This window comes from Esox lucius, chromosome 4, assembly GCF_011004845.1.
Source record: "Esox lucius isolate fEsoLuc1 chromosome 4, fEsoLuc1.pri, whole genome shotgun sequence".
Lineage (NCBI taxonomy): Eukaryota > Metazoa > Chordata > Actinopteri > Esociformes > Esocidae > Esox > Esox lucius.
The window spans coordinates 13,288,261-13,300,334 of NC_047572.1; the positions used below are offsets into that span (position 1 = coordinate 13,288,261).

Here is a 12,074-nt window from a genome sequence, read left to right on the forward strand (position 1 = left end):
AAAGCCACATATATTTGGCATATTGAAAACACATTTATGATTTACAGAGGCTGCTTGTAGCCTAGTACTTTCAAATGTGGGATAAGTCTATCCAGTATCCACCTCACCCCAACTTCCCTCACGAGGCGCAGACAGCTGCTGCAGCTGTAAGCGGTTAGCTAGCCAATTGAAAGACATCAACCGCAGAATATTGCTGTGCTTTCTCCTACTGACTGCGCGTATACAGTCATGTGGACGAGAACGGCACTTCTTGCAGTCAGTCGTAGTAGTGCAGCCGAGCTGGGCTAGCCGGTAACGGAGTCCAGTGCATTCTTAAAAAATAAATATAAAAACGAAGGAAGCCTTTTAATTCTACGACTCATCAAGTTTGAACGGTATTGAAGCCGCTGTTTTTTTCATTCAGATCGGTAGATACTCCATCTTCGGGACGGTCCCTATCTCCATCCCTTCCTTTTTTCCCTTTCTCTTTATCTCTCTTGCGCTCTCTCTCTCTCAGCCTCCTTCGCCTCTCACAGTTGCAGAAAATTCGCTATGCAGCCCGGTGCTGCACCTCAATGAACCTAATTGGTGCACTGTGAGCGGCCATCATAAATCTGGAGGGTTTTCATCGTCCGCGGGTTGCTTATGAATTTGCCTAGGCAGGCCCTTTTACGGAGTTGAATTCATAGGTTGGAAAAATGGAGAAAATGGCACAAAACCTAGTTCTGTTTTTATTGTGGCTTTCGGGCAGATCACTCGCGGGATTTCCAAACCAGATTAATATAGGTAAGTGGTTCGTAAAATCCTTTTAAAATATGTATGTTTTTTGTAGCTATTTGTCTTTTTTATATAACAACAGTTCTTGGTTATCTCCGGAATATGAACATTATCGGATTGTAGAAGTACCTTGCTTGGCATGAAATTAATGGTTAACTTGCTCCACCGCTTTAATTACAGATGTTAAGAAATAAAACAGTAACATACTCGAATAAAACAACGAAATTGTATGATTCGAGGGAAAATACTGGAACTTCTTAACTGACAACATTAGAAGAAGAAATCACAAAATTACAGTTGTTCTTGTAGACAACGATGTGAAAATAAAAAAGAGACTATTGGGATCTTTTTGGTAATTATTTTTACGCATGAGCTGATGCGTAGCTCAGTGGTGTTTGCTTTAATACTTGACATTCGTGTACAAACATCACAACGGGATCCCTGGTGTTTAAAAATGGTTTTGTAAGCTACATGTTAGTCAAGTGCTCTGAAGTCGATGTTTTCTTCAAGTTTTGTTACGGTCGTTCGGATAGTTTTCAGAGGTATTCTTGGTAGTTTCCTCTAGCCAATAAATATAGTTTGATATAAACTACGTGTTAATTATAATTAAAGCAAATGGTGTCGCAAGTTCTTGTTTTGTTTTAAATAATGTATCTATTTATTTCAGGTGGTTTGTTCATGCGTTCTACGGTGCAGGAGCACAGTGCGTTCAGGTTCGCCGTTCAGCTCTACAACACCAACCAGAACACAACCGAGAAACCTTTCCATCTCAACTACAACGTAGACAACCTCGAGTCATCCAACAGCTTCTCAGTCACCCATGCGTGTAAGTAACCTATAGAGCTATTCAAATCGCCCTCTGCTCTGAATATGTCCAGGTTCCTTAACTCTCTCTCACTATAAATGTATCCCTCTCACAAACACATGCACATACACACGTAGACACACACACACACTCTCACACAAACATATACTTTCAAATGGCAGTTGACATACTGAATACATTCTACAAAATTGCCCTTGTGAGAAATCCATCCCAAATGGCATCCTATTCAATTCGCAGTGTACTCACTTTAATCAGAGCCTGTGAAAAGTCCTGCAAATGCAATGGCAATAGGGAGCCATTTAGGACGGTGAATATAAAACAAGTTCCCTTGGCAACGTCCTGAGTAGAGCATCGTGTGTGCATGATGATGGAGATGGTTGGGTATCTTTACAGTGAGAGGCTGTGTGGCTCTGGAATGAAAAGGAAACATCAACAATTACACAACGTGCATGGTGTCACGAATTCAGTGGGTGGGTGGTTTCAGTGTGCTAGTACTGAGGTATGCACCCCCCCCTAGCACCGAGGTGGATGAAAACACTGGCACCAAGGTGGATGAATGGGGTTTCAATCCAGCACTATCTGCTCTGATCAGAATGTCTGCATTTTGAATGGACTCTTAGAGTGGGAGTTTCCTTTCATGTCATAATCAGTGTGACTGCGTATGAGGAGAACCCTGAACACCCGTTCCTGGATTAGCACTCGGAGACGTTGGTTGAATACAGGCCCTACTCCTAGATCAGAACTCCTACTCGGAGACGTTGGTTGAATACAGGCCCCACTCCTAGATCAGAACTCCTACTCGGAGACGTTGGTTGAATACAGGTCCTACTCCTAGATCAGAATGCCTACTCAGAGATGTTGGTTGAATACAGGCCCTACTCCTAGATCAGAACTCCTACTCAGAGATGTTGTTTGAATACAGGCCCTACTCCTAGTTCAGAATTCCTATTCAGAGATGTTGTTTGAATACAGGCCCTACTCCTAGTTCAGAACTACTCTGAGACGTTGTTTGAATACAGGCCCTACTCCTAGATCAGAGCTCCTATTCAGAGACCCTGTTTGAATACAGGCCCTACTCCTAGATCAGAATTCCTATTCAGAGATGTTGTTTGAATACAGGCCCTACTCCTAGTTCAGAACTACTCTGAGACATTGTTTGAATACAGGCCCTACTCCTAGTTCAGAACTACTCTGAGACGTTGTTTGAATACAGGCCCTACTCCTAGTTCAGAACTACTCTGAGACGTTGTTTGAATACAGGCCCTACTCCTAGTTCAGAACTACTCTGAGACGTTGTTTGAATACAGGCCCTACTCCTAGATCAGAGCTCCTATTTAGAGACCCTGTTTGAATAAAGGCCTACTCCTAGATCAGAACGACTATTCTGAGACACTTTATGTGCACATGCTCAGATGCAACATTACCTCTTAAATCCTTCCCCTCTAAATCACTGTTCTCCTGGATGCAGATCAATACAGAATGGACACTGTCAATAACATTTGCTTCCCTCTATATGCTCCTTTTTTGTAGCCCCTCTGAGTGTGACTTATATCAATCCAGTCATCTTTTCAAACTGCTCACTCAGCTCTGCTCTCTGCTGTGCCATTATCCATTGCTGGAGGCGGGGGGGGGGGGGGGGGGGGTCGATGTGGTAGACTACCTCTTTCCATGGTGGTCTTTCGTGGTTTTCTGTGGTTTGTGAGATCAGTTTGGCGGTAAGATTAAGAACAGGGTGGATGGACGGGAGAGGGAAAAAGACCTGTGGAGCAGGGAGGAGAAAGGAAAACAGGAAAAAGTGGAAGAAAAAAGACGAGATTGAGAAGGAGAGGAAAAGAAGCACATGAAAGGAAGGCGAAGAAAGGAAGAAGAGCAATAACATGGATCGGGGGAAGCAGGAGACGGCGATTACGGTTTCCCAGAATGAGTGCATATGTAGACGTGGTCGAAAGCCCCTGCAGAGGGCAAAGACAGGCCTTGGCTGAGTTCTGGTATTCTGCTAGTCCTTTTGCCAGAACCCTCGACACTGGTCCATGCGTCTAGCCTGACCTGCTGGCCATTGTGGCACTCCTTTTCCTCTCCCCTCCCCTCCTCTCCTCTCATGTCCACTTTACTCCTCTAGCTCCTCCGTCTCCCCGATCTCTGCTCAGCTCTCTGCAGTGTCAGCTCATTAGCACACAGACCTCATACCGCCTCACCAAGCTCTTATTGGACAAAGAGGGAGGGGGGGGGGAATCCATAACCCCCCCCCCACCCCAGCAAACCCCCCCACCTCAACAGCGACACACAATGGTAAATGACCCTGAGGACCAAGGCCTGCCGTCAGGAAGTGGGGAGGCGGGCTGCTGAGTCTGAGTGGTGAAGGGGGGCAAAGCGTGGAAATCGTCCGTATCACGTTTAGCCAGTCAGAGGAGTGTGGGCCGTGGGTTCACCGCGCTGTCTCAGCCTAGCCAATGGACACACCCACAGCCGCTCTACCCTTCACGCCACTGATAGGGACACGGAGACAATAAGCAAATGAGTAAATAAATAATAGATAACGGCGTTGGTAATTTCATGCATGTTGAAGGAGCAGGGGAGCATGGGAAAAAGAGGGTGAGATATCAGAATCTAATTAAAGAGCATGCAGGCAGGCTGCAGCAGAAAGAGGCTTCTTCTTAGCATAAAGAGAGAGGATCGGGTTCCTGAGGGAACCTCCTTGGCCCCATTTCTGCTTTCTCACTCGCACACAGCCGCCACGAACATCTGACAGCGGTTCGATGAAGAGGGTGTGTGCGTGCAGATGTCTCTCAGAACGGCCTTGAACATACAGTGTCAGGAGTTTATGAGTCTTTGATGCGGAGGAAAGTTACTTGGCGAAAAGCAAAGTCTGCTTTCTTTGCGGTAGAAATGGTGTGAAGTTGTCGGCGGCCATTACCCGTTCCGTATGGGAGCCATTCCGTTCTTCATTGATTGGTTTATTAAGTCATCTGCTTGTGGGTGAAAAGGAGTCTAGTGCACTACAAAAGGAATCGGATTCCATTTGGGAGTCACGGTCTTCTCCCTCAACATGAAGCCTGTCAAACTTTTAACGGACATGACTGTGATATTGAGATGAAGCTTTGAAATGATTACATTTCGCATAGGACACTGAAGTGTTATTCTCCTACAACGTGATCAGCAGCAGCATGCGCTTAGATGTGAGTTGTCTTGTTCCTTGTTCAGGTAGCTAGCGAATGTAATGGAGCGACTTGGGAGGCCTGTCAAGTTGAGCCTGCCAATGGCTGACAGCTCCTGCTGAGGTAGTGCAAGGTACTGCTTGTGCACGCACGAGTGCGCACACGCACGCCAAAAGACCCCAAAAAGAAAGTTACGCCCGAAGTGTATCGAGTTTCTTTTCTCTGCTGAGTAGTGGTCATATTACACTACTCTGTAATTAGACTCGGTAACACCAAGACCGGATTGACACTGACTGACCAGCTCGGCAAAACCAAGACAACCAGGTGTCTTCCTAAGTGGATTGTATCTGCGAACAGCCGAAAGGCACGAGAAGCTGTCAAGATGGTTTACCGTCTGTTTATGGCACTAGCATTCGGGGGACAAGTAGTTATCATTGGTTTGTGTTTCCTTTCCAAAATGGCACAGCCTGTTCCCCATGGAGCGCAGTACGTTTTACCAGAGTCCTATGAGGCACTATAAGGAATGTTCACCGTTCTCCCCCAACTCCTCCTCCATTGTCTTCCGTCATCACAGAACGCAACAGGAAGGAATTTCCTGGGTGACTTACGTGCCAACATGCGGTGGAAATCTGTGTGCTTCCTAAGGTCAAACATGCTATTTGAATCAACTATTACCAACACACTCACTGCCTGGCCGTCACTGTTGGATGAAGCTTTTTGACAAAAGGTCTGAGGGTTGTGCAGCGGCTAGAGGAATGTTTCGATGTACAAATGACAGATATGTAATCGATACTTAAACAAATCAGACATACTGTCTACGTAGGTCTTCAAATCATGGCGAAGTATCATTTAGATATGATGGACACACAGTCCTTTGCATTCAGAGCCATCGCTGTGTGAGCGTGTGTGCAGGACGTGTAGCTGTTGTATTAGCTTCTGAATCTCATTTAACTGCCGTGAAATATATTTGTCTGTTTTATCACCCTTGTTTGCAAGCCTGACTGCAATACTTTGAAAATGTGATTTTTTTTGGAACTCATCTGGACCAATTGGCAATGAAGTACATCCTGACACTACCAGTATTTTAGTCTGGGTGGAAAAATATAAACTAAGTAGAAAGTTACAGGACTTGTTAGAACGATGTCTTTCAAGTGCATTTTAAAGCCTCTGAGCTGTAATTGAATTACTGACCTGCAGCAAAACAAAGTGTGTCTTCAGTAATCCTTCCGGCTGTGCTTTGTAGCGTTAGCTACCACCACCGAGCGCTGGAGGCAAACACGCACGCACACATCCATGTGCACAAGTGACAACGCCTAGGCTTATGTTACACACACTCACAGAGACACACACCACGCTTCGGAAGCAAGACTGTAGGGGTTGCTTTGAAGTGACATCCGAAATGGAGAAAGGTGTAATTACCTTTGCTAGGGTCGTAGTGGCTTTGGAGCCTGAGTGACAGGTACATGCACTCCCACAGTCCCACACACACACACAAACTCACACACACACACACACACACACACACACAAGCACACGCATGCACACATACACTGAATAGCACTGCTCATAAATGTCCTGCATTTTCTTGTGAAGACAGACAGACACACATTTTAGTTTCCACTTTGAGGAGACCCTGTCGGAGGATGACACACACACACACAGAAAGGAGTTGATAATGTAGCGTAACTGTTCTGATGGCCATCGTCTAAATGAATGGTTAGAGCATCCCTTTCTCTCCTCGTACTTTCTTCTCTTCCCTTCATCCTCTTTGTCCTCGAGGCCAGAATACATCATGCCACCATCCCTTCTCTCCTCACATTCCCTTTTTTACTCTATTTCTCTTTCACCATGCCATTCACTAGCTTCATTTCTTTTAATTCTCTCCTCTATTTCACTCACACATTTTCGTTCAGGCATGTACATGGAGAAACACACAAACACACACCATTTCTCATACTGTCATTACCCTAATGGAGTGTGTCCTTTGTGGCAGGGTTTTACATGTTGTCTGTCTGCCCAGCCCTCTTTTATAGGAGCCTCATTTTCTATCTCCTAAAACACCTGGCTAATAGATGGTTATTTGGTGCCAACAAACGTGTGTGTGTGTGTGTGTGTGTTTGCATGTGTTCAACAGTCCTCCCTCCTGTCTCCTGCTACTCAATCACTGTTAAAATTAAGTGTTTGGTAACGCGACAAATAGTGGGAACTGAGCACCACCAATGCGAATCAGACAAAACCTTAACTTCACTTGAATACTGAATCACATTCTGAGAGGTTTTGAAATATTACATGGCGGGTTGAATAACACCAATTACCAGAGATTGTTCAACACCTTACCAGAGACTGTCTAACACCTTACCAGGGACTGTCTAACACCTTACCAGAGTCTGTCTAACACCTTACCAGAGACTGTCTAACACCTTACCAGAGTCTGTCTAACACCTTACCAGAGTCTGTCTAACACCTTACCAGAGTCTGTCTAACACCTTACCAGAGACTGTCTAACACCTTACCAGGGACTGTCTAACACCTTACCAGGGACTGTCTAACACCTTACCAGAGTCTGTCTAACACCTTACCAGAGACTGTCTAACACCTTACCAGAGTCTGTCTAACACCTTACCAGAGACTGTCTAACACCTTACCAGGGACTGTCTAACACCTTACCAGAGACTGTCTAACACCTTACCAGGGACTGTCTAACACCTTACCAGAGACTGTCTAACACCTTACCAGGGACTGTCTAACACCTTACCAGAGTCTGTCTAACACCTTACCAGAGATTGTTCAACACCTTACCAGAGACTGTCTAACACCTTACCAGTGTCTGTCTAACACCTTACCAGGGACTGTCTAACACCTTACCAGGGACTGTCTAACACCTTACCAGGGACTGTCTAACACCTTACCAGGGACTGTCTAACACCTTACCAGGGACTGTCTAACACCTTACCAGAGACTGTCTAACACCTTACCAGAGACTGTCCAACACCTTACCAGGGACTGTCTAACACCTTACCAAAGACTGTCCCACACCTTACCAGAGACTGTCCCACACCTTACCAGAGACTATTCAACACCTTACCAGAGACTGTCCCACACCTTACCAGAGACTGTCCAACACCTTACCAGAGACTGTCCAACACCTTACCAGAGACTGTCCCACACCTTACCAGAGACTGTCCCACACCTTACCAGAGACTGTCTAACACCTTACCAGAGACTGTCCAACACCTTACCAGAGACTGTCCCACACCTTACCAGAGACTGTCCCACACCTTACCAGAGACTGGGAGCACTATGGGAGATGCACTTCAAAAAAACAGATCTTGTATTTATTGCAGAATGGCATACATATATATTCTATATATATATACATTATATTTGTTTCCTCAGGCTTCTAAACTCAATGATGGTATTTCAAATCCTGTCATGTGCAGAATTATATAACTTCTTCTGGAGGGTTTTTGTGTTTAGCATTAATATATGTTGGCAGGAGTGTTTTTTTTTTTGGTAGCCCAATGCTCAATCTACCAGCAGTAACTAAAGGCTTCACAGTATTCCTCACAGGACACTCCATCGTCTGTACCATTAAAAGTTGGAAAAGTTGGAATGAATTGACCTACCACAAAGAGTACTTTTGGCTGACAGTTTCACTATTCATCCTAATCCGTCAGGCTGCATGGCACAGCAACCTACTAAATACTAAATGTACAGAAAAGTATAGACGCATACCTCTCTTCCTTCGTACGTACATACTGTACCTACCACCTTTTCTAAAATAATAATGACTGAGAATGCAGTTGCATGCAACCCTCGAACAATAGAGGCACAAGGCAAGATAGGAAGCGCCAGGAAATTAAAAGCAGACTTTAAATGAGTTCTTGGAAATAGACTAGACCAACTATTCAACTGTATTTATCCTGGCCAACGCATCGTTGCTGTATAGTGTGATAAGCCTTCTGTCTTGTAATTGCTTACGGTGGAGTGTAATGCGTTTTATAAGAACACAAGGATCAACAACTTCACTGGATCGGCTAGTTCATTCATGTCCTGATATGCAGATCTCTAACACTTCAAGATATGCAACTAAAACATCAAGTCCTGTCATTTTGTGAACATGCCTAATACAATATGAAATTCAGTTTGAATGACAGTTCATCCTATACACCAGTACCAAAGCAATTCATTGACTTTGTCAAACTATAAACATCCCTAGTAAAACAAACAGATTTTGCGTCTCAAATGCTGATGATCTTTCATGTTGTTATATTAAGTTCCGATAAACAAACTGTAAGTATTAGCTTGTACCTCTGTATGCTTTATCGCTGTATGTATCGCTTCCTCTTCTCAAACTCCCCTCTGTATTTTGGCGCTGCACCAAAATCCAGCCCAGGGAATAACATCTAGTACAAGCTGCATTTTTCACTCTTCTTTACATCCACAACCAAATAGAAGCTTTGAAGAGGATACACTGTAATGATAAGCATGTACGTATCACTTTAGATATTATTAACAGTAAAGAAACTGTTAATAATAATAATAATTAACTGCAGTGTACTGTAAAGGATAGTGCGTTGTGTGAAAAGTACAGTATTCCAAACCGTACATTCACTTCACAGAATCCGGAACCTATCCAGTGCCACCTAAAACCTTTGGTCAACCCATTTTAAGGCGTGGCTTTTAACAGGCTTGATGGTTTGCACCTATTTGGGAAAATGCTGTACCAGTCCTACTACTGTGTGGTTATAGTGTAAAGTGTACCTTTTTCAGAACAGTATTATACAGGAAGTGTTACGGTATTGTGATGTGTGTCACTGCACAGTACTGGCTTTGATACGGTTCTGTATTGTAGAAGGTAAACCATTATGAAATTCAGGATTGTGCCTGCCACCAAGCTGTCTGTAAGCTACTGTCACAGTAATCCGGTATACTGTAATAACAGCATTGCCTGATATTGTATGCGTTGGTTGTTGCACATTACGAAGTGTTTGGAGATAATTAGGCTGGAAATCAATAAAGATGTGGAAAGAAGATGAAACACTGTAGAGAGTGATTTGCATGTAGTTTCATATGGGATTTGGCAAAAATAATTGAACTGATAGGAGTTACCGGATTTGAGTTACGTTGGGGACTGGATACAGACTCAGTTCATATAAGATCCAAATTGTCTGTGTATTACAAGTTTGTGTACGTGTAGTGAACTTGAGTATAGGATTTGGAAACTGGACATGAGGGGCAGTGGTGAGTGTTAAGTCCAGTTAAAGCCATGGCTGTGGATATGTTTTAACCCAAATAACCAAAGAATAATTATCCCCCACAGTAAAGATCCAGAAGCTTCTGGGCTAGTGGAGATCATGTTCTGTGACTGGTCTTTCCTGAGTAGTCTTCCCCATCCCTTAACTTTTCTTACGTATCAGCAGCCAAACCAGACCCTTCACATTTGATTTCTTCAAGTTGATGTAACTGATATCTGTACCTCATACCGCAGCATCTACATGCGTCTGGGCACAAAACAATTTGCGTTTTAATCACCCGTGTTATTCACCAGTTATTCAGCATGTTACCTTGTTTCTAGTTATGCTGGCATATCGTAGGCTAAGTTGAAATAGAAGGCAGAGTCCCAATGATGATCCCTTTACCACTGTCGAAAGCATGTATAATGGGCATGTGACTGTCAGAACTGGACCTTGGAGCAGTTTGAAGAAAGTTGCCTGGTCACGTTTTCTTTCACATGGGGGGGGGGGGGGTTACGTGTGCCGTTTACCTGGGGAAGTGATGGCACTAGGACTCACTGCGGGAAGACGACAAGCCGGTGGAGGGAGTGTGATGCTCTGGGCAATGTTCTGTGGGGAAACCCTGGGTCCTGGCATTCATGTGGGCGTAAATCTGACACATGCCACCTGCCTAAACAATGTTGCAGACCAGGTACACCCCTTCATGGCAATGGTATTCCCTGATGGCCTCTTTCAGCAGGATAATGTGCCGCACTGCACACATTGTTCGGGAATGGTTTGAGGAACATGTTGAAGAGTTCAAGGTGTTGACCTGGCCTCCAAATTCCCCAGCATCTGTGGGTTGTCCTGGACCATCCAGTCCGATCCATGGAGGCCCCACCTCGCAACTTACCGGGAGTTGAAGGATCTGCTTCTAAAGTTTTGGTGCCAGATACCACAGGACACCTTCAGACTCTTTACCTTGTAGAGTCCATGCCTCGGTGGGTCGGCGCTGTTTTGGCGGCACATGGAGGACCGACAGCATATTAGGCAGGCGGACATAATGTTTTGGCTCATCAGTGTACATTCCTTCAAATTGCCTTTAAGTTGTTTAAGTGATGTGTGGTCCAAACCTGTCAGTTTCCTGTTTCCTGTATTCAGTTTTTCACCAAGTACAAACTAACAGGAAGAAGTGGAGACCCAAATGTGACCATAAGCCTTTTTCATCCCTAATTCTAACCTTTTAAACAGTGAGAAATCAAACCTAACCCAAAGCCAAACCAGAATAGATACACGCACAAACGCACACACACAAAGATACACTGAAGAGAGTGCTACAATATGATTGAGTGCATTCGGCAAATGACATCAGTTATGTTCAGATGAAAGGGTCGCTTTTAAACTGTGAAGTCCTGAAGTCTTATCACTCTGCGTGATATTGTTACAGCTCTCCAGCTCTGTTCTGTTGTGAAATCCAAAAGCAAATACACACACACACACACACATACACACACACGGTAGACGCCAGGTGACTGTCTGTCGACACACACCTGACCTTTAACCACAGTCTGCCAGGTAGCAACATGCTGACCAGATCATAGAGAGGGATGAATGGAGGGAGAGTGGGGGAGAGTGGGGGTGACAGAATGGTATCGGAGGAGAGGGAACGAGAGCGATGCAGATTTAAAAAGAGAGAAACGGGATAAGGAGGTTGGGACTAAGAGAGAGAGTCAGACAGCACCATGAATGGACGTATAGATGGAGATGGAGAGGAAGAGGGACTGATTGAGAGAGAGAGAGATAATCAGGCAATAATCAGGAAAGACAGAGAGAAAACAAGGGAGATGACAAAGAATCTAGACCACTCTCATGGTTCAGCTGCCTAAGAGTCAAAGATGGAAACCGGACCCTTTCATCCACACACACACACACACACACACACACACACTGGACCCTCATCTCATTGACCGTCATAAGAGTCACTTTTCAAGGGAGCTTTCTGGTTCCATTTTGTCCAAACATCATTCATATCTAATGGGGTCAGGCTGTAGGCTGATACTCTACCTGCGGACCTCTCTGCATGTTGGAAAGACTTCGCATGTACCCTTGATAGACTCCGGA

General features: G+C 44.6%; 1 protein-coding gene across 5 annotated transcripts in view; it reads left to right on the forward strand.

Annotated features, from left to right (window-relative positions):
• The first annotated feature begins 231 nt into the window (after positions 1-231).
• gria3b (glutamate receptor, ionotropic, AMPA 3b) overlaps positions 232-12,074 on the forward strand; it is a 117,860-nt gene continuing 106,017 nt past the window's right edge. For all 5 annotated transcript variants that reach the window (XR_004575655.1, XM_010896450.3, XM_010896459.3 and 2 more), the window contains exons 1-2: positions 232-765; positions 1,424-1,582. Coding sequence is in view for 4 of the 5 variants with exons in the window: in XM_010896450.3 (XP_010894752.1) it covers positions 678-765; positions 1,424-1,582 (247 nt within the window). In the remaining variant the exon portion in view is untranslated. The remainder of the gene's footprint in view (positions 766-1,423; positions 1,583-12,074) is intronic.